At 45.3% G+C, this 21,993-nt stretch overlaps 2 protein-coding genes across 3 annotated transcripts in view; one reads left to right on the top strand and one right to left on the bottom strand.

Moving 5' to 3' along the window:
- The window catches only part of slc44a1a (solute carrier family 44 member 1a), a gene marked incomplete at its 3' end in the record, with an annotated part of 263,392 nt that overhangs the window by 178,759 nt on the left and 62,640 nt on the right, over positions 1-21,993 (bottom strand). The gene's annotated exons all lie outside the window — the stretch shown is intronic.
- LOC308161323 (clusterin-associated protein 1 homolog) lies at positions 4,708-18,650 on the top strand. Of its 2 annotated transcripts, none has more exons than XM_080535322.1 (13): positions 4,708-4,776; positions 5,082-5,153; positions 5,251-5,362; positions 5,628-5,712; positions 6,177-6,356; positions 7,389-7,484; positions 9,445-9,528; positions 9,880-10,013; positions 11,446-11,587; positions 14,783-14,855; positions 15,065-15,175; positions 15,358-15,410; positions 18,151-18,650. In XM_080535322.1, the coding sequence occupies exons 2-13, from the start codon at positions 5,132-5,134 to the stop codon at positions 18,310-18,312; spliced, it is 1,254 nt and encodes a 417-aa protein (XP_080391448.1). In that variant the 5' UTR covers positions 4,708-4,776; positions 5,082-5,131; the 3' UTR covers positions 18,313-18,650. The 2 variants fall into 2 exon arrangements, with proteins under 2 accessions (XP_080391448.1, XP_080391449.1); XM_080535323.1 differs by having other exon boundaries at positions 18,162-18,289.

The following is a 21,993-nucleotide window of genomic DNA, read 5'->3' as shown; positions in this document are numbered from 1 at the left end:
TTTATTTAGAAAAGTCTTCACATTCTCATTGATCCAAAGTTTTACAAAAGAACAAATTACAAAGACATGTAATACCCTGTTAATAAATACCCCATGGATCATTAAATACCCCATAGATCATTAAATACCCCATAGATAATTAAATACCCCATAGGAGGGGAGGAGGGAGGGAGGAGTGGAGGAGGGGAGGGAGGAGTGGAGGAGGGGAGGGAGGAGGAGGGAGGAGGGGAGGGAGCGTGGGGATGGGGGAGGAGGGGAGGGGAGGGAGGAACATCTATTCAGATGTTCTATTCAGATGTTCTGTTCAGATGTTCTGTTCTGTTCAGATGTTCTGTTCTGTTCTGTTCAGATGTTCTGTTCTGTTCAGATGTTCTGTTCTGTTCAGATGTTCTGTTCTGTTCAGATGTTCTGTTCTGTTCAGATGTTCTGTTCTGTTCTGTTCTGTTCTGTTCAGATGTTCTGTTCTGTTCAGATGTTCTGTTCTGTTCAGATGTTCTGTTCTGTTCTGTTCTGTTCTGTTCAGATGTTCTGTTCTGTTCAGATGTTCTGTTCTGTTCAGATGTTCTGTTCTGTTCTGGTTCTATTCAGATGTTCTATTCAGATGTTCTATTTCCCAGCATCCTCCCCTGTCCCGCCCCCAGGGCGTGCTGTGTAGAGGAAAGAGAGCGGGAACAGAAGCACAGGAAGAGCGTGTCCACACACATGGCGTAGACGCTGAAGAAGGCGTGGGCGACCAGGTAGGACCCCAGCGTCACCATCTACCAATGAGAACGCTCCGTGAGTATCATGTCTACCAATGAGAGCCCAGTAGTAGTAATGTATGTGTCTCACCACTAGGGGGTCAGTAGTAATGTATGTGTCTCACCACTAGGGGTCAGTAGTAATGTATGTGTCTCACCACTAGGGGTCAGTAGTAATGTATGTATCTCACCACTAGGGGTCAGTAGTAATGTATGTGTCTCACCACTAGGGGTCAGTAGTAATGTATGTGTCTCACCACTAGGGGTCAGTAGTAATGTATGTGTCTCACCACTAGGGGGTCAGTCAGTAGTAATGTATGTATCTCACCACTAGGGGGACCCAGTAGTAGTGCAGGGTGGGGACTTCGTCCTGGAGGAAGGGAATCCTCCGTGTGAAGAACATCATCTGGGATTTGTAGTTCTTCAGTTGATCTAGCCTACTAAGGTACTACTTAGTACCTACTAACCCTTCACCCATAACGGCTATCAACTAGTGCTACTGTGCATGATATTTCTATTGTAATCATGGGAGATAAATGTTCAAAGAAGAAACGAAAGCAAACGCTGTTGGGGGGACTGGAGGTGAAGACGTTAGGACCACGGCAAATCAATTGAAGAACTACAAATCCCTGATGACAGGGAGATGACGTATGTCTGCTCTGGTGAATCAACCCCTATTTCATTAATTTTCTCTATATAACGACGTCGATCATTGATCGTCAACGACACTATATAATAGTTTGCCTAACTGGCCATCGGATTTGGGCTCCTAATATCTAAAAAGCACTACGGTTTTCTTATTTTATCGGATTAAAGTAGCAAAGACCAGAAATTCCCATTGACCACCAGTCAAACTTCTCCGCTTCTATCACCCAAAAAGGGGCGTGGACATTACGGGAGGGGAAAGTACCCGGATGCGTTGCTCTGATGAAAAGGCGGGTCTGACTTTTGATTTCTCATTTATTAAACAACATGACCCTTTTTTGGCTCCAGGTGGGCGGGGCTAGTTGCGGGTGAGTTTGCCCGAACCATTCAGGTCTATGCCCTGTCCCAAACAGCTATGTCACATGAATTTTATATATATATTGTTAAATAAAGAACGTTGTATTTTCTATTACCAAACCCTGGTGTGCTTCCTGAATTCTCATCCATGTGACATGTTTCCCGGACCAACCCGGTAAAAAAAGGTGGTGGCAGCGCTATCTCTAGAACCCACAAATTGCCTTTCATACCCCATACTTGGGTTTATTTCATTACAAAGCTTTGTGAGTGATCCTGCAGGCTACAATGTGCGCAAACAAAGATTCCTATAGATATTTCTATAAAGATGTGATTTTAAAAAAATCTTCACCAACTTAATTGCAGCATTAAAAGAGCAAGTGAAAAAGTGAAAATATGCATCAGCAACATAGAAACAATTCTGAATTCTCTGCTGCTATAAACCCGTCCACTATTATATCGCTGAGGAGCATAATTAACAATTATTACACATAACAACACATTAAAGTTCAGCTCGTGTGTTTTTCTGGTGAAAATTATTTATATTATTATTTAAATTAGATTAGATTAGATAAAAGAATACAGATGACTTACGTCAGTTATACCTGCACGTCGCGAGGGATCTCCGTCTCATGGGGCTTTTCCACTAGAGGGCTGACCCGGGTCAGCCCGGGCTGGCCTGCTTCTTTGGCGCTTTTCCATTTGTCGGCCTGGGTCGGGTCGGGTCGGGTCGCTTCTTTAGCTACCCATCCAGGGCAGGAACCTTTTTTGAGACCCGGAACCTTTTTGCCAGGCTGCGTGTGACGTATGACGCTGCACACCGTTGATTGGTCAATGGAAATCGTCATCCCATGTTCATAGATTTCATCACTAACCGCCATTTTTAAATACCACATTCGCTCTTGGAAAATGTCACTACAGTTTCTGTAATAGCTTATTAATAAAGATTAGAAAAATTATGCTGACCATCGTATTATCTTAGTTTAATGTCATTTCAATGCATCATATAACTTTTATTTACAACAAGCATAACACAAAAATCGCTATTATGCACCGTCTTTGCCCGTGAATAACACCGGCTGTGAAGGTGGTAGAAACACAATACTCCTTTGCTAACTTCACCATCGGTATACGGTCATTTTGAGCCCTTAACCACCGCGCTGACACCCCGAGAAGTTATGCTTTTAACCGTAAACTCAATGAACCGGGAGTTCACCCGCTGCTGCCTGCAGCACCGCGCCTGCTGGTTGAAACTCCCGTTGACAGCGGGGGGAGAGAAACGATTTAACAGGGAATTCGCTCCGCGCTGTGTCGACCGTGATAGGAGTGTGGGATCGACACCATTCAAATGGTTTTGGATTCCCTGTCCTCTCCCCTATCCGGACACGTTTGAATTGTTATCCTAACCCACGGTAAATCACAGTTATTAACCCGCAAAGGGTGCCTCCAGTAGCCAGGCAGTAGCCATCTCATATGCTCATACAGTTCATAAAGCAGACAAGTGAAGGCAGTGGTTTTAAGGGTTCAAAAAACATGACTTTATTATGTGTACATAGCTGCCTCTCTCTCTTTCTCTTTCTCTCCCAAAAAAATCACGGTTAATAATATACCACATGCCGAGGGAAAGGCATGGGAAAGTCCAGAGACCCATCCCACCCTGGGTACGAACACTTTGCTCGGCTGCCCTCGAACAGGCGGTTCAGGACCATGTTCGCAAGGACAAACAGACTGAAGCTCAGCTTCTACCCCAGGGCCATTCAGGCCCTGAACACAGCAAAGACCTAGGTTCTAGGCCCTGGACAATCTAGACAAATTGATGGCAGCTACTAGATTGAAATCAAGTGTAATACTGAAACACAAATGTGTACATTTCAAACCTGCAAACTGTGACACTTTAAATGAATGTGCAATAACACTATGTGCAATATGACAACCCTAGGGTACATAAGGTTCAGAGAATAGGAAATGTTAGAATAGGTATAGCATAGCATAGAGTACAGCACAGTGTTTTATTTGTATAGTATAGTATAGTGGATAGTGTACATAGCCTTTATTTATGTAAACCATCTCCTTTCCCTTCTTGTTTTTTAGTTTTTTTTTCCTAGCACCAGGGGAGCCCCCCCTCCCAAATTTCGTTGTTTGGTACCTGTACTATATCAATGACAATAAAGACCATTCATTCATTCATTCATTCATTCATACGATAGCTTCAAGTTCCTCCATGTTGCTATTGTTGTGGCTGTGTTGTGTCTCGTGAAAATATACGTCACCACCATGGCGCGCTGTTATGACGCGTAACTCCGCCTACTATCGCCTACTCCTCCTACTCGTTCCTGGTCTGTTGTGTATAGTGGAAAAGCGGCAGTACCCAGAACTGTTCAAAAGCGTGCCGAAGCGAACTGAGCCGAGCCGTGCCAGGCCGGTCAATGGAAAAGCGCCATCAGTCGATGGTCTGACGCGTGTGAGAGAGACTGCACATGTAGGAGAGACCATAGATACTATATACGTATTTATGTATTACGTAGGCCTATGTATATAATATCTATGGGAGACACCAGGACACTGACAACTACTTGTTTACACATGATATACACGTATATACTGTATGTTATTGTGCATTTGTTTTTTTTCATCAGTTTGAAGAGTTTTATGAATGTGTCATGGTTTATCATAATTAACATGTCTAGAATAATTATCCCTCGGATTTCTGCATGTAAATACAATCAATCCGTTAAGATGATAATGATGATGATTATTATTATTTATATGACTATTATTATGAGTATTTGTATTATTATTGTTGTTATCATTATTATATTGTGTAGAATTAAGCTTTAATACAAATACTATGTACTATGTAATACTATCTTCTACTAATACTAGAAATTGACTATCCAAAATCTCAAATTCGGAAAGTGCGTTTTCAAGCCGTTACGTTTGTCCGTCTACGGAGTCCGTTGCGGTTGTACCGGATTCCATAGAAACGATTGTCACAAACTGATGAGCCAGCTAGCCACTTATCTAGTCTAGAGACAAAGTAAGCTCTATTTAAAACCAAATAGCTATGGTATTGTGATCGCGAATAAATAGTGCACTTTGAAGAGTGTTTTCCATCAATACGATATGTGATGTAATATATGATGTCGACTCTTTCGATGCAGTCCCGTTTGTTTGTTTATGTTAGCTATAAGGTGTGCTACATTAGCTAGCCTGCCTGGCTGTCAGTCTGACTGGATAGATAGATAGATAGATAGAATAGGAGGGTGAGTGTAGCAAAGACTTAGCGGGCAGACGATGCTGTACTAATAATAGAATCACAATTCTTCTTATTCTCACACACAGAAACCGGAGGACTTCTTTTGCGTCAATATTATCAGCCATCAACACGAACCATGTCCTTTCGAGACTTACGAAGTAAGTGGCAACAAGCAAGCTGTTTTATTGATCCCTGTGAGTGAATGCCAAGGAGGTGATCGATTATCGAGAATAATGTTTCTCTTCACCTGAAAAGATTTCACAGAGATGATGCGGGCCCTGGGTTACCCTCGCCTGATCTCTATGGAGAACTTTAGGAGCCCCAACTTCCCCCTGGTGGCGGAGATCCTGATATGGCTCGTGAAGAGGTGAGGGTGTGTGGAGACAGGTTTGACTGGTGGAGGGCTAGGCTGAAAGTAATTAGTTCAGAAGTCCTTGGGCCGGTTTCACAGACAAGGCTTAAGCCTAGTCCTGGACTAAATCACACTTTCAATGTAAAATCTCCATTGAAGATGCTTTTTAGTCCAGGATTAGGCTTAAGCCTTGTCTGTGAAACGGGCCCATAATGTTGTAGGTAGGCCCTAACTGTGTGTGTGTGCGCGCGCGTGCGTGCGCGTTGTAACGTTACCACAGATACGAGCCGCAGATGGACATTCCTAGTGACGTGGACACCGAGTCAGACAGAATCTTCTTCATCAAGGCAGTAGCTCAATTCATGGTGAGATGGCAGCGCTTATAGCCTGGACTGATTAACTCTCACGGCACACTCTCATTGTACCGTATACTGTATTGATTCATATCGTGTGATTGATATCTTGGGGAACACCACCACTAGTGTGCCCTTGAGTAAGGCACTTAGCCCTAAATTACTCCAGAGAGACTGTCCCTGTAATCTCTAATTTGAAAGTCGACCATGTAACCGAAGTGTTCCCGGTTCGATTCTGGCCGCGGACATATCCTGCATGTCATCCCTTCTCTCTCTCTCTCTCTCTCTCTCTCTCTCTCTCTCTCTCTCTCTCTCTCTCTCTCTCTCTCTCTCCCCCATCCTTCCTGTCAAATCTCTACTGTCTCTATATAGATTTTTTATCTCCAATAAAAAGAAACATATGAGTGGGACTGCCCCACTCAGAATAAATATTAAAACATAATTGTAAATAAAATGTTCCCTGCCCCTGGTTCCAGGCCACCAAGGCCCACATCAAGGTGAACACCAAGCGTTTGTACCAGGCGGACGGCTACGCCGTGAAGGAGATGCTGAAGATCACGGCCGTGCTCTACTCCGCCATGAAGACCAAGGCGTTGGCCGCGGGCGACCGGGCCCAGGAGGACAACAGCAAGTTCAAGTTTGACCTGGGCTCCAGGGTGAGAGTCACTGGCAGCTACCAGTGTGCAGGTGTACCACAATGCATGGGGGGGTAGTTGGTGGTCTAGACCAGTGTTTCTCAACCCTCTCCTCGGGGCGCCCCAGCCGCACCACATATTTGATCTGTTCCACCACCAGCTCACCTGATTCAACTAATCAAGTACAAACCATAATTGCTTTTTACTTGATTAGTTGAATCAGGTGAGCTGGTGGTGGAACAGATCAAATATGTGGTGCGGCTGGGGCGCCCCGAGGAGAGGGTTGAGAACCACTAGCCGCACCACATTCAACTAATCAAGTACAAAGCAATTATGGTTTGTACTTGATTAGTTGAATCAGGTGTGCTGGTGGTGGAACAGATCAAATATGTGGAGCGCTGGGGCGCCCCGAGGAGAGGATTTGAGAACCACTGGCCTAGGAGACAGTGAGTTGGACTGGTTATAGGAAGTGGTGATCGAAAGGTCATCGGAAGGCCGATCCCTTTTGAATCCTGCCTGGAACACCACCACTAGTGTGCCCTTCAGTAAGGCACTTAGCCCTAAGTTACTCCAGGGGGAATGTCCCTGTAAACTCTAATTATAAATCACTGGATTAAAAGCATCTGCTAAATGGTCAATTATAAATGATGCAGTCATACTGTGTGGTTCCGTTGGTCCCAGTGAGCCTGGTGCTTTTTAGCAATGCTAAAGGTTGTGGGTTCTATTTCTGCTGGGACCATATATACCAAAATATTTATGCACTGACTGTATTGTCTCTGTCACTATGGATGATAGAAACAGCTGAATCATATACAGTATAGAGTCATATAGATAGATGGATAGATAGATAGAGATCAGGCGAGGCTGGTGGAGGCAGAAATCGGAGGACAGGCTCATTTTAATGCATCGAATGGAATGAGGAATGCTATCAAGCATCAAGGTGGTACCTCTAGCCCTTCAGAGGCTTCTGAGTGTGTGTGTGTGTGTGTGTGTGTGTGTGTGTGTGTGTGTGTGATACAGACTAACGGGCCAGGTGTGTGTGTTGTGATCCAGGTAGTGGAGTTGAAGTCGGCGCGTCAGCTGGCCTCTGACATCACGTCTAAGGGCGCCTCCCTCTACGACCTGCTGGGGCAGGAGGTGGACCTGAGGGTGAGGAGGAGGAACACACACACACACACACCCCGCCAGGGTGGAACACTAACTGTCTCACACACACACACACACACACACACACACACACACACACACACACACACACACACACACCACATTCAAATATAATTGACAGACAGTACCGTAATATAATAGAAATTCATTCATTTTCATTCATTCGGTAGTATTGTCTCCTGATCAATCTTCTCTCCACTTACATTACGTCTGCATCCAAGATATGGCATGTATACATTATTAATCTGTGTAAATTTAGGTTGTATAAAAAGAGCTGATGCATAATAAACATAAATTATAATGGTTGAAGTGCCTCTTGCTAAGATGTTTCTAAGACGATCAATAATATCACAGCACTGGTTCGTCAAGTGTAGGCTATTTATAGCACAAGCCTTGTGGGTCAACTGTTTCATTCAGTCCCGATCAATCTCCTCTCCACTTGGCATGCATACGTTATTAATCTGTGTAACTTAACGTTTGCTATTCTGTAGACAATGCGCACATACTGTATATCAATTCGGCTGAGTCGTGTAGCCGCGAGGAGCAAACGATATCAGATCATCTGCGTTTCAGCCAAATCCAGCGCCGTGTAGCCTATGCCTGAGTGAGTGAGTGAGTGAGTGCAGTGTTTCCTCCAGGAATGTTTACATTAGTGGCGGAGAGCCCTGTCCGCGCGCATAAACTAGAGGGAGGATGGCAAAAAAAACAAAAAAATATACAGAATATAAACTTGTGATACCGGTTTCCATCCATCAGCTCTGAAGGTTTACGTTACTCACGGATCCAATGTCCTTCCAAACGAGCAGTCTGGCTCCGTCTCAAACACAACAGGAAAAGTATGTCCAACTTGGCGAAAGTTTCCGAGTATTTCCAACTTGCGCGAGTTCTTCAACTTGCGACAGTTTTTCAACTAGATGTGATGGCTATCATGTCTATCAAAATGATCAAGTTAGCCATCGTCCTGGCATGATTGGGTGTTGGTTTCAACGCACCTGTTGTTTGTCCTTCCTCCGTTTGCAACAAGAAACTCTGGGCCTTTTCATGAATTAAAGTGGTCTTAAAATCCAAAGTCCAAATAAAAGTAACAAACGAAAGTAATATATGTTGGTGTACATACCACAGCGCACAGTAGCTGCTGCTTGTTCTCCCGCTGTAGTTGTAGCTGGTGGTGGTGGTGGTACCCCGCCATAAACGTTGTTAGCTGATCCACCAACTAGCTCCTTTGCTCCTGCCAGCCATGCAGTTTCGGATCGCTCATAGCCACTGCTAGCTTCAGCAATGTTTGAAGTGTCTGGGACATCTTTTTTCTTGAAAAATCCATCCATCTGTCGCTGTTTTCGTTTAATAATAAATAATAATTATTAATTAATAAATAAGTTATTTAACGTGATATCTTATTTGTGCACCTAGCTAGCTAGATCAGCTTTTTGTATCTTTTAGATGGTACTACCGGTGACTTTTAGCCCGTTATTTGCGAGGAGAAAACACAGGCGCCCGAGCATTTCGGCAGGTAAGACTGCTGAGCAGGGATGGTTGAGTCTGCACGGTTCTCATGCCGGTTCACATTTAGACCAATCAGGATTAATCTGATTTTGGATCAGCGGTTAGAGAGAGATGGGCGTGGATTTAGGTGCACTTTTAGTCAACATCCATTATAGCGCTGATCTAGGATCAGATATATTTTAATCAGCTAAAATGTTCAGAGGTGGATTTTTCTTTTTTTTCAGTGGACTGAATCAATTAGTGGCGGAGGAAATTCATTCGTGGCGGCCCGCCACCAATAAATGCATATAGAGGAAACACTGGAGTGAGTGAGTGAGTGAGTGAGTGAGTGTGTGTGTGTGTGTGTGTGTGTGTGTGTGTGTGTGTGTGTGTGTGTGTGTGTGTGTGTGTGTGTGTGTGGTGGAATACGGGTTGTGTGACTTGTCTGTTGGTGCCTCAGGAGAAGAGGACGGCGGCCATCAGCAGACCCCTGGAGATCAACGAGACAGAGAAGGCCCTGAGAGCTGCCATCAAGGACGTGTTGGTGTGTTAATGTCACTCACTCACTCACTCACACACACACACACACACACACACACACACACCTGTACACTCTCACACACACACACACACACACAAAACAAATACACAAATGCAGACACCCACACCCACACACAGACACGCACACACACAGCTGTACGCTCACACACAGACACACACACACAAATGCAAACGCACACACCGACACAGACCTGTATGCACACACACATACCCCTCCCTCGACACAGACTGTACGCTCACGCACACACACACACACACACACACACTCACACACACACACACTCGCCCTCCCACCCCCCTCTCACCAGTGTGTGTGTCTTCCTCTGTGGTGCAGGAGAGCGTAGACAAGACCAAGGAGATGCTGAACAATGTGGCGTCAGACGAGACCAGCCTGGAGGCCAAGATAGAGAAGAAGAGACAGGAGCTGGAGAGGAACCAGAAGAGGCTGCAGACGCTGCAGAGTGTACGGTGAGGACGGCCCTTCATCATCATCATCTTCATCTGGTCGCCTGGGAAGTGTTGGTCTAATGGGAGACGATTGGGTCTTGGCCTCCCGCGTGGGGGACCCAGGGTTGAACCCCTGAGACGGGATGAAAAGAGACCTCCTCCAGTCGTACTATTAGTGTCCTCTCTCTCTCTCTCTCTCTCTCTCTCTCTCTCTCTCTCTCTGCCTGTCTCTCTATCTCTGTCTCACTCTCTCTGTGTCTGTCTCTCTGTCCCTCTCTCTGTCTCTCTCCCACTCTCTCTGTCTCACTCTCTCTCTGTGTCTCTCTCTGTCTCTCTCTGTCTGTGTCTCTCTCTCTGTCTGTCTGTCTCTCTCTGTCTGTGTCTCTGTCTCACTCTCTCTGTGTCTGTCTCTCTCTCTCCCACTCTCTCTGTCTCACTCTCTCTCTGTCTGTGTCTCTCTCTCTGTCTCTCTCTCTCTCTCTCTGTCTGTGTCTCTGTCTCTCTCTCTCTCTCTCCCTGGACCACCCAGACATCCACAATTAACCACCTCCCCAACAGGGAACTAATGAACACGGCAGACTGCACACACAATGGTCTTCTGTTCTTTCCTCTATGTTTGCACAGCACTGTTACATATGCCGCCAGTCCATCTATCTGTCTGTGTTGTGTACCAGCTGGAACAGCAGTAATGAAGAAAGTGGTCTGCCTGTGTTATTTCTACACTCAGACCAGAGCAGTATTCAGAGAGGTTTCCAGTGTAATAGATTGCACTGATATAGTGCCTTATTCCAAAGCACTTTACAATGGCCTTTTATTAACCCAATCTCTCTCTCACACACACACACACACACATACACACACATTAACACACCAATGGCGGCATGCTATTATGCAAGGCGCCGGCCCGCTCATTGGGAGCAATTTATTTGGGGTTCAGTGTCTTGCCCAAGGACACCTCGACACTTGGCCAGCCGGGGATTGAACCGCTGGCCTTGCGAATCATTAGACGCTGGATCTACTTCCTGAGCCACAGCCACCCCCAGTGTCCTGGGACATTGCTGCTTCTCAGAGAGGGGTGATGTAAGCTGTTCTCTGGCCGGGCGCCGAGCCCCTAGGTCACCCCGGGGTCAAGAGGTCAGACTGTAGACCTCTGACACAGAGAAAGCACTTACGAAGGAGAAGGAGAACTTACAAGGAATACGTCCAGACTGGTTGAAGGGCTGCTCATTAATTGCACACACTTTCTCTCTCCCTCTCTCATTTTCTCCTTCTCTCATTCTCTCTTTCTCTCTCTCCCTCTCTCTTCCTTGTTCTTTCTCATTCTCTATCTCTCCTTCTCTTCCTCTTTCAATTCCTCACTCGCACTCTTGCTTTCTCCCTCCCTCCCTAACTCCCTCTCTCTCTTCCTGGCTGTATCTTCCCCCACCCCTCCCCTCCCCCTTCCCTCTCTCAGGCCAGCGTTCATGGATGAGTATGAGAAGATCGAGGAGGACCTTCAGAAGCAATATGAGACGTACGTGGAGAAGTTCAGGAACCTCAGCTTCCTGGAGCAGCAGCTGGAGGACTACCACCGCCTGGAGCAGGACAGGTTTGAGGTGAGGCCAGACTAGACGATAACAGACTAGACTAGACGGTCACAGACTAGACTAGATGATCAGATACTAGACTAGACGACCACCACCGCCTGGAGCAGGACAGGTTTGAGGACTAGACTAGGCTAGGCTAGGCCGGACTAGACTAGACATACAGTTGTACTGTCTATCTGTGAGTATTGCCTGTACCAGTGAGTTGTAACTCAGTGGTTTGTACCATAGACGTGAGTGTACCTGTCTCCCACCTCCGCCTCCGGTCTCATGAAGGCTGGGAGAGAACACAAGTAGAGTGAGCTGTTATGATGTTGGATAATGAGTCTGGACTCACTCTGAGACTGACAAGTACTTATCTGCCTGCGCGTCTGCCTATGCTTCACATCCCCGCCACGCATTCCACTGTCTTCTTTGCACTGAACAAATAAATGCCTGGATGAGACAAAACTTCCTCCAACTGAACAAGGACAAAACAGAGATAATTGTATTCGGTGCACCGGACAAAAGATCGAAAGTCAGTGCAAAACTTGATTCTCTCTATCTTCAAACTAAAAAACAGGTCAGAAATCTTGGTGTTATCCTAGACTCCAATCTAAACTTAAACAGCCACATAAACTCGATAACTAAATCAGCCTACTATCACCTGGAAAACATAACAAGAATGAGAGGTTTCATGTCCAAACAAGTCTGTGAAAAACTCATCCATGCATTTGTTTCAAGTAGACTTGGTTATGGTCTACTAACAGGCCGATCTAAATGATCTGTGTAAATTGCAGCTCATCCAAAACACCGCTGCTAGGGTCCTAACAAAAATGAAGAAGTTTACAGTGGTCTTCAACCGGGGGTCCGCGACCCCTAGGGGGTCCGCAGAGGTACTGCAGGGGGTCCGCCAATTTCTGTCATAATAATTGACAACTTTCACCAAAATAATAAAAAAATATAACAAATGATATTGAGTACGGTACAAGCATTAATAGGCAATAATAAGCTACTTTTGACAAAAACAATTTACAAAATAAATGATGCCCATGATTCTAGAGTCTAACATAACGTCAGCTGGAAAAAAAACACACCTGTCTAGCAAGCTAGGTGTTGGCTAAAACGCTGCAGTTCGGTCTTCATTGCGAAATTAACGTTAATTAATAACTAGCATAACGTTACTAATTTAGTTACTAGTTTGATAATAACAAACCCGCCTCTTTGCTTCTCTATGCGCCGCTATAGGAGAGGAACACAACACGCTCCTTTACCATTCCGAGGTCAGATGGCTTTCCCGTGGATCAGTATTGGCGCGCGTCTTTGAATTACACACAGCTATCCTCGAGATTCTGGTTGGCCAAAACCGCTCGGAGCTGGCTGCGTATTTCAATGCGCCCTCGCCTGATGTGAAATGCGCAATTGTTGATCACTTGGAGGCACTCGAAAGTCAATTTGAGAAGTACTTTTCTGAGACTGAGTCTTGGAGAAAGCACAAGACATGGATACGGTTATCATTCAAAGACAATGCATCCGACGGCTCAAACCTGACAGCCGCTGAGGAAGATCAGCTGATCGACCTAACCACAGACAGTACACACAAGAATGTGTACGAGTCACAGCCTCTCACCCAGTTCTGGATCCATTGCCAGAAATACTTCCCCCAACTGACAGCAAAGGCCATGGTGAGCCTCTTGCCTTTTGCAACAACTTATCTTTGTGAAAGAGGATTCTCCTCCCTCACCTACCTGAAGAGCAAATACAGTTCCAGACTGCAGCCTGAGGATGACATGATGCTCTGCCTGGGTAGGCATACCTTGCTTCCTGAAGCTAAAAGTTTCATTGTTGAAAAATAATAATAGAAAATATAAGCCTCAACAAGAACAAGAACAACAACAACAATAATAATAATAATAATAATAATAATAATAATAACCAATCATAATTATGCATGAACGTTTTATCAATCCTAAACACATATAGGCTAATAACCCAGTATATAAATAGGTTAATATGGTGAAATAAAAGGTGAATGAAGTAAATATAAAAGTTATTATAGGCTTATTGTAACAGGTTCGGGCACAGAGGGAGACAGACAATAGGCTTTGGCAGTTTATGAATGGGTTTTATTTGGGAGCAGCTGGTCTGGAGTCCGGTTTGGCTGAGCCTCGCTCAGGCGAGAACGTCCCCGCTCGCTTCCTGCCCGACCCTTCCGGTCGCGGCTCTCCTGTAGCGCTCTGGACGTTTCTCTGCACCCGACTCTCCGCTGCTTCTCCCCGCTTCCTCCGTTCTCTGGTTACTGCGTCCTACTCTGGATCCCGGGGGAGAACAAAGCAACACATTAAGAGCGCGCGTTGATGAGGCCCCGATTGGCATCAGCCGGTGCCAATCGCGCCCTCATCCCTTCACCAACTGTCCTGTAGCTCCCTCTGCAGGTCGGAACGCGTCATGTTCCCCACACTTATATATATATATTACATGTGGGGGTCCCTGTTCTGTTTGTCTCTCATCCAAGGGGTCCTTGGGTTGAAAAAGGTTGAAGACCCCTGCGTTAGACCAATCCTGAGATCCCTACACTGGCTACCAGACTCTCAGGGAATTTAATTCAAAGTCCTTGTAATTGCATACAATCACAAAATGGTCTTGGACCAAAATACATATCAGATCTCCTCCCACCCTATATTCCAGCAAGGCCCCTAAGATCAGCTGAGACTAATCAGCTAATCATTCTAAGAGTGAAAACAAAACATGGTGCAGCAGCTTTCAGTCACTCTGCCGCATGCTCCTGGAACAAACTCCCTGAAGAAATCAACACGTCAGCCCTAAAAATATTTAAAACTTAGCTAAAAAACCTTCATGTTTTGCAGCTGTTATGATTAAACACTAGCACTTCTATGAATGTCTTTTTATCCATTAACCATTATCTTATTAAATGTTTTATCTATTTACTTCTTATCTATAAATCTGCTTATAATTCATTGCGTATATCTGCTTATAATTCAATGTATTCATTGTCTATTATCCTGTTACATGTTTATCTATTAATTTCTCTCTCTATATATATATTCATTTTTATTTTATTACTATCCTCCTCTTGCTGTATTTTTTAATGCTGTACGAATTGCCACTGTTGTATGAAATGTGCTATACAAATAAACTTGCCTTGCCTTCACACCAAACAGTTTCTCTCTCTCTCTCTCTCTCTCTCTCTCTGTCTCTCTCTCTCAGGAGACAGAAAACACCCTTCGGACGATGCAACACAAACTGAGGGAGGAGGAGAAGAGATTAATGAGGAGTGGAGGTGACACACACACACACACACACACAAATGTATGCTCAATCATGAACACAAACCCTCACAAAAATGTTGTGATTAATTCCGATCACACGTTCTTCCACAATAATCAACCAGACGGTTATTGGGCTTATTGAGTCACTGTTTAGCGGACGCTCCCCTGAATGCTGCTGTTGTTGTTGTTGTTGTTGTTGTTGTGGTGGTGTTTGTCCCAGCCAAAGACGAGGACTCGGACATGGACATTCCAGAGGACGAGGGATCCGACAGCGACACAGACGAGCGCAGACCCCCCAAACCACGGCCCACCCGCAACGCTTCCTTGACCGGTACACACACACACACACACACACACACGCACACACACACACACACACATATATGTATACGCACCCCCCCCCCCCCACACACACACACACACACACACACACAAGCCCCCACCCCCCAGTGTACAGTACAGCAGCTGTTCAATTCAACCCTAATCTCTGACCCTTCACCTTTGTCCCTGCAGGAAGGGGCGGAGCCAGGCTGATCGGCAACATGCAGGGCGGCGACAGCGAGGAGGTCAGTACCACGGTCACGGTAACCATGGCGACGGGCGCTGTGAGCCTGCGTGAGCCTTTGGTGCGTTCTGCTTGACGATCACAGTCGATGAGAGAGCGTTTCAAGTTTATTGTTATGTCACAGGGGTCCTAACCCTAACCCATGTCGAGCAGAGTGGAGGGCCTCTGTGACAGCAAGGAGAGCAGTCTCAGTTGAGTTCCCAGCCTTGAAGCTGGATTGGTGCAGGTCAAGGAGGTTGTTCTGAAGGAGATTGTGAGTTAGAGACAGCACGCTCAAGGGTTTTCAGATACCGGTCTGTAGTTATGGACAGCAGACGGGTCAAGAGTTGGTTTCTCGAGGAGAGGCTTAACTCTGTCTGCCTTGAAGGCAGCTGGGTCAGATCCCGGGGATAGAGAGGAGTTGATTATGGTGGTAGGGAACAGAAGGTCTTTGGAAATGGATTGGAGATAGGGGGGGGGGCGGGGGGGATGGGCGATCGAGGTGTCAGGTGGTTGCCTGTTTGGATGTGACCAGTATTATCAGGGGGGTGGTAGCAATGTTGGCGAGAGGTAGAGCTGCTAATGTCATCAACCTTATTTTCAAAGTGGAAAAAGTCATCTGCAGACAGGGAGGACAGAGGAGGATGGAGAGGAGGAGGGTTGAGGAGTGAAAATGTGGAGAACAGTTTCCTTGGGTCAGAGGCAGAGGATTGGGTTTTGGAATGGTAGTAAGAAGCTTTAGCAGCTGATGCAGATGAGGTGTCGTTGAGGAGGAGAGAGAAAGATAAGGTTTTAGGTCATCAGGGAGGCCGGTTTTTCTCCATTCCCTCTCAGCTGCCCGGAGCCCTATTCTACAAGCTTGCAGGGACGATGTTGAAGTCACCCAGTACTGAGAGCGGTGCGCCGTCCTCAGGGAAGAGTTTGACAGGGGAGGTGACAGAAACAGCATGGAATTCGAAGGTGGATATGGACTGCTGTGACAGGAGAAGGACATTATGTGTCCTTTCTCCTTTCCTTCTTTCATTTAAGCTTTCTTTCCTTCCTTTGTGTCTCTCTCCACTACACCCCTGTGTAAAGCCCAGGGTGGGGGGTCCCCCCTCCCTCCTCCGCGGCCGCACGCGGAGGGAAAGAAAGGTGGGTGCAGGACCAGGAAGTAGTCCCCGGCACATCCATGATGGATGTGGCATCAGCCGATCCCTGTGTGGCTAGCCAATCAGATGTGGACATCTGGCTCTGTTTGATAGTTCCAGCAGCAGCTTAGAGTTGCAGTATTTCCCTACATGGTTGTGTTAGCGTTAACTTAGCATAAGTGTGTGCATGTCCAGTTGTGTGTGTGCGTGTACGTGTGTGTGCTCCGCTCCTAGAAGCCAGTAGTCTTTGACCTGTCATTGTACGCACTGTAAATCAGGGGAGGCCGGTGGAGGTAGAAATCGGAGGACGGGGCCATTTTAATGCATGGAACGGAATGAGGAATGGTATCAAACACGTATGCATTTCTGATTTCTACCTCCACCAGCCTCCCCTGTGTCCCCTGTGTGCTGTAAGTATATTGTATGTAAGCTGGTGTTGTTGACTCCTGGTCCTGGAGAGGAGCCGCACCACTCCTGGTCTTTGTTCCAACCCAGCAGCTCACCTCCTCAGTTGTTCAAAACGTTTCATCTGGAGATTCCAGATTAAAGGATCAGAAAGATCCGACCCAGGATCAGATCTATCTGGCTGATTTTGAGTCGTATAGGTGGAGATCAGACAGCTCGATCTGATCCTGGATAGAAAAAAATGAATCAGGATTATTCTGATCCAGATTAAACGTTTTTTGAACAAATAGGCCCTGGAGATCAGCTGAATCAGGTGTGTTAGCGCTGGGCTGGGACAAAAACCTGACACGGATCACAGATTCTCCAGGACCAGGATTGTGAATCGCTGCCTTAATCACGCCTAAATTACACTGGCGACGTTACCTCAGCGGCGTGTGTGCGTGGCGGAACTTTAGCTGGACTTTTTGCGACGTCACTCACTGGACGCCTGTTTCTCTTACGGCACTTGCGTGTCTACCGCGGCGGTGCTACAGTCAGCCCTGTCTTTGTACATTGAGTTTGCCTTTGATAATGGCCATCAATAATATAATGTTTCATTTCATTTCATTATGAAGTGTTCTGGGTTCAGTCTCTGCTGTCATCCGTCCTTAATGAGCGATTAGACGGCTATAACCAGAACGCAGTCGCGCACATAGACAGGGAGACCCAGAGAGAAGCGCATGTTTTAATATTTCGCAATCCTGCCAACGACATGTCATTTCACGCGACACAATGTTACCGTGGTGAGAGAGGGAGAAATCACTGGAAAAGTACTGCCCTTCACCTGATGTTAACATAATATAATTCTACTACATGGGGTTGCTGCTTTGAAACAGATAGTGTTGATTTAACACATTGAAACTGTAGTCTATGTTGCTGTAGATCATTTCTATCACGTCGGCCTCGCGCTGAAAAACATGCATTGAACAGGCGAGCCTTCTATTCTCTAGCGAGTGAGCAGCAGCAGCAGCAGCAGGTGGGGCTGCTACAACCTGCTAGAAAGGGTGCCTAAGTGAGACTCACACGCACCGCGTAGGTAAGGTAAGGTTGACGCTTGCGGTGGAATTTGGCCCTTAGTAGAACAGCAGCAGCAGCAGCTCGACTGTATGTATGTATGTATGTATGTAGGTGTATTTAAATGTATTTGTGTGTGACGGTGTCTCTCTCTGCGGTGGGTTCCCCGGGCAGTCGGAGGACAGCGAGATCGACGAGGATGATGAAGAGGGGGAGGAAGAGGAGGGGGAGGACCTGGAGGACGACAACGACAGTCTGGAGGTGGCGGCGCCTAAACCGGCCCGGCCCACCTCCCTCCGCTCCCAGCTGCTGCAGGAGAGCGACAACGACTTCTGAGCTGCTCACACACACACACACACATACACATGAAAATACACACACACATACACATGAAAATACACACACACGCACACGTCAATACACACACACACACACACACACAGCTTCCTTCCAGTCAACCAGATAATTAACCAATCCTACATGTCACTCCACCATCTCACCCTTCCTTTCTTTAACCATTTATCATCACATTAACACATTGCGGCCTACGTAAATGAATGAATGGTCTTTATTGTCATTGCTACAGTACAGGTACCAAACAACGAAATTTAGGAGGGGTGGCTCCCCTGGTGCTAGGAAAGAAAAAAAAAGAAAAAAAAACACAAGAAGGGAAGGAGCTGGTTTACATAAATAAAGGCTATGTACACTATCCACTATACTATACCGTACAGATAGACGACTAGGGTTGTCATATTGCACATAGTGTTATTGCACATTCATTTAAAGTGTCGCAGTTTGCAGGCTTGAAATGTACATATTTGTGCCTCAGCACTACACCTGATTTTTTCAGTCCAGCAGCTGCCATCAATCCGTCCAGACTGTCCAGGGCCCAGAACCTAGGTCTTTGCTGTGTTCAGGGCCTGGATGGCCCTGGGGTAGAAGCTGTGTGGTCTAAATACATAAATAAATAAATAAAAATGAATCATTTGACTTGCCGTGTAAATCCCTAGATGAGAGTGTTACATTAGTTTTCTGAAAATAGGATAATGAATAAATCTGTTCAATGATGATGCATTTGCCAAAGTGATGAACTGTTAATCAGTATTTAGCCTGTATGGTGTATATATAGTATATGTATGTGTATATACAGTACAGGCCAAAAGTTTGGACACACCTTCTCATTCAATGCGTTTCCTTTATTTTCATGACTATTTGGTACATTGTAGATCCTCACTGAAGGCATCAAAACTATGAATGAACACATAGGAATTATGTATTTAACAATAAAGTGTGAAATAACTCTAAATATGTCTTATATTTTAGATTCCTCAAAGTAGCCACCCTTTGCTTTTTTGTCGTTAATAAAATATATAATAATAATATTAAATATAATGTGTTAATAATAATATGTTATTATATATATATATATATTTAATATTATTATTATATATTTTATTAACAACAACACTTTTTTATTTTATTAACAACAAAAAAGCAAAGGGTGGCTACTTTGAGGAATCTAAAATCTAAGACATATTTAGAGTTATATCACACTTTTTTGTTAAGTACATTCCACATGTGTTCATTCATAGTTTTGATGCCTTCAGTGAGAATCTACAATGTAAATAGTCATGAAAATAAAGGAAACACATTGAATGAGAAGGTGTGTCCAAACTTTTGGCCTGTACTGTAGCTAGCTATGATTTATTATCAAAATAATGAACAGCAAGCTAGATCCAAAACTAGGGCCGGTGAAGGAGGGCAAGTGTCACATTGGACAGACTACCAAAACAGAAAAATAAAGTATCTTAAGCAAGTGATAGATGTCAGAAATACATTATCTGGAGATTCAATAAGGTAGTTGTATATGTCAGGATATGGGTTAGGGTTATATGACACCTCAGGCCATTGGGTTGGATCGTTCATCCACATGGATGGAGGCAGACTGAAAGGATACACATCAACCTCTATTTCATGATTTTTTAAATATATAACATAGCAAAAAACATAAATTTGCATTGACCTCCAGTCAAACTTCTAACAATTCTATCATCACAGATATCATCACAAAACATGGTACCTGGAAAACCAAGAGGTGGTATGGAAAATGATTTCAAGGCAAGCGTGGCAACCCTGTGAAATGGATGTAAAAGATGAAGCTACTTCACGGCGGCCTTGGAGTGAACAATACGGCTTAGAGTCATAGAACTGTCAGAGCAGCTTCCTCTTGTCTCCTACCCTGATTCACTGGCAGGCTGTTTACTACCAGGTTACATTATTATATAAACACTCCACACACTGATGTTTTGAAAGAAAATGTCAGTATTTAATAAAAATAAACATACAGCACATGAATATTTATAATTCCAACATATCTCTGTCAAATATTGATTCAATAAATAAAAAGCCATGGACAGTACATTGTTTGGTTCCCATGGTGATCAGGAGCTTACTCCAACCAGCCATGAGGACGTGACGAGATGACATTAATCATGGTACAGTGGTCCACACGAAGGGAGGTCCACATGGGAGGACGGCCAACGGTAATGTGTGAACGTAACGAGGAATGGTACCAAACACCGACGTCTGCCTCCACCAGCCTCCCCTGACTTACAGTGTACACCACAACAAGCCAAAGACTACTGGCTTATATGAGTGGAGTCTATATATACTAACTTATGCTAACCTAGTGCTAACACAACCACGTAGGGTAACCATTCCTTTCCATACAATGAGCCCGTCCTACCGGCCGTTCTACCTCCACCAGCCTCCCCAGGCCTCTACAAGACCCTAACCCCCAGGATGAATGTTCCTACGGGTCCTCTCAGGAAGCCTCTCAGGAGGCCTCTGGAACAGACAGCCGGAGGGCCAGAGGGGCCAGTCACTGTGGACCAGAGGACCAGAGGAGACAGTCACTGTGGAGCAGAGGACCAGAGGGGACAGTCACTGTGGACCAGAGGACCAGAGGAGACAGTCACTGTGGAGCAGAGGACCAGAGGGGACAGTCACTGTGGACCAGAGGACCAGAGGGGACAGTCACTGTGGACATCTTAGAACACGTTCCTAGCCGTGCCTTTACTTGGGCCAGCTCTTAGTCCATTAGTCTGATCGCTATTTTTGGATGTTGTTGTTTTTATTGTAAAGCGCTATGTATTGTCTCTGTGTACGAAATGTGCTATATATAAATAGTTTGATTAAAATTGATCTGTCTCCCCACTATTTCACATGTTTCCCCAATAAAAAATAAAAAATTAAATAAGTTAAAGTGGGGATTCCACAGTACAGTACAATCAACAGTACTGACCCCTGGCCCCATGTCATATCTCCACCACACAGTCTGAGGAGTTGGTCCTGATGGCGTCTGATATGACCTTTGCCCCCGACTCTCCCACACCGTTCCCCTGCAGGCTGGAGGAGGACAGCGACATTGATATGTGACACATTGTAGTCTTTTGTTCCTCATATCGGCAACCAATCAAAATGTTGGGACTTTTGACGAACTCGCTAGTCAAGCCAAAATACTGTAACGCAATAGATTCGGTGAGTAATCCCCACTGCTACCTAGTTAACTATAACACTACTTTATATTGTTAGCGGGCTCACAAAACAAGCTGTGTTAGTTGACTAGCGATGTGTCATTGATTTTCAACAACGAAGAAAAGTTTTCACATTTTTAGAAAGAAAAGTCTGATCATTACATCAGATCCCGATATGCGGACCAAAGCATTAGAACGTGACACATATGTACACACGCACGCACACACACACACACACACACACACACATGCACGCACGCACACACACACGAATGCACACACACACACACATACAAACATATACATCATATGTTATATATTATACACACACACACAGTACACTCACGCAATGCACACATGCGCGCACACATGCACACAAGACACATACACTTGTGTGCACACACACAAGCACACAAGCATACTCACACACACAGGCAGGCACACACAGACACACACACAGGCACGCAAGCATGCACGCACT

The sequence above is a fragment of the Nansenia antarctica genome (assembly GCF_963989245.1).
Source record: "Nansenia antarctica genome assembly, chromosome: 6".
NCBI lineage: Eukaryota > Metazoa > Chordata > Actinopteri > Argentiniformes > Microstomatidae > Nansenia > Nansenia antarctica.
The sequence above is the reverse complement of the archived record's forward strand: the minus strand, read 5'-3'. Positions and strand labels throughout refer to the sequence as shown.

Bases quoted from the DNA above. Each gene is read 5' to 3' on its own strand.
- LOC308161323 (XM_080535322.1), top strand. From the start codon at position 5,132: ATGTCCTTTCGAGACTTACGAA. The intron at 9,529-9,879 runs GTGTGTTAATGT...TCTGTGGTGCAG, and splicing joins CTGCCATCAAGGACGTGTTG to GAGAGCGTAGACAAGACCAA. The intron at 14,856-15,064 runs GTGACACACACA...TGTTTGTCCCAG, and splicing joins GAGATTAATGAGGAGTGGAG to CCAAAGACGAGGACTCGGAC.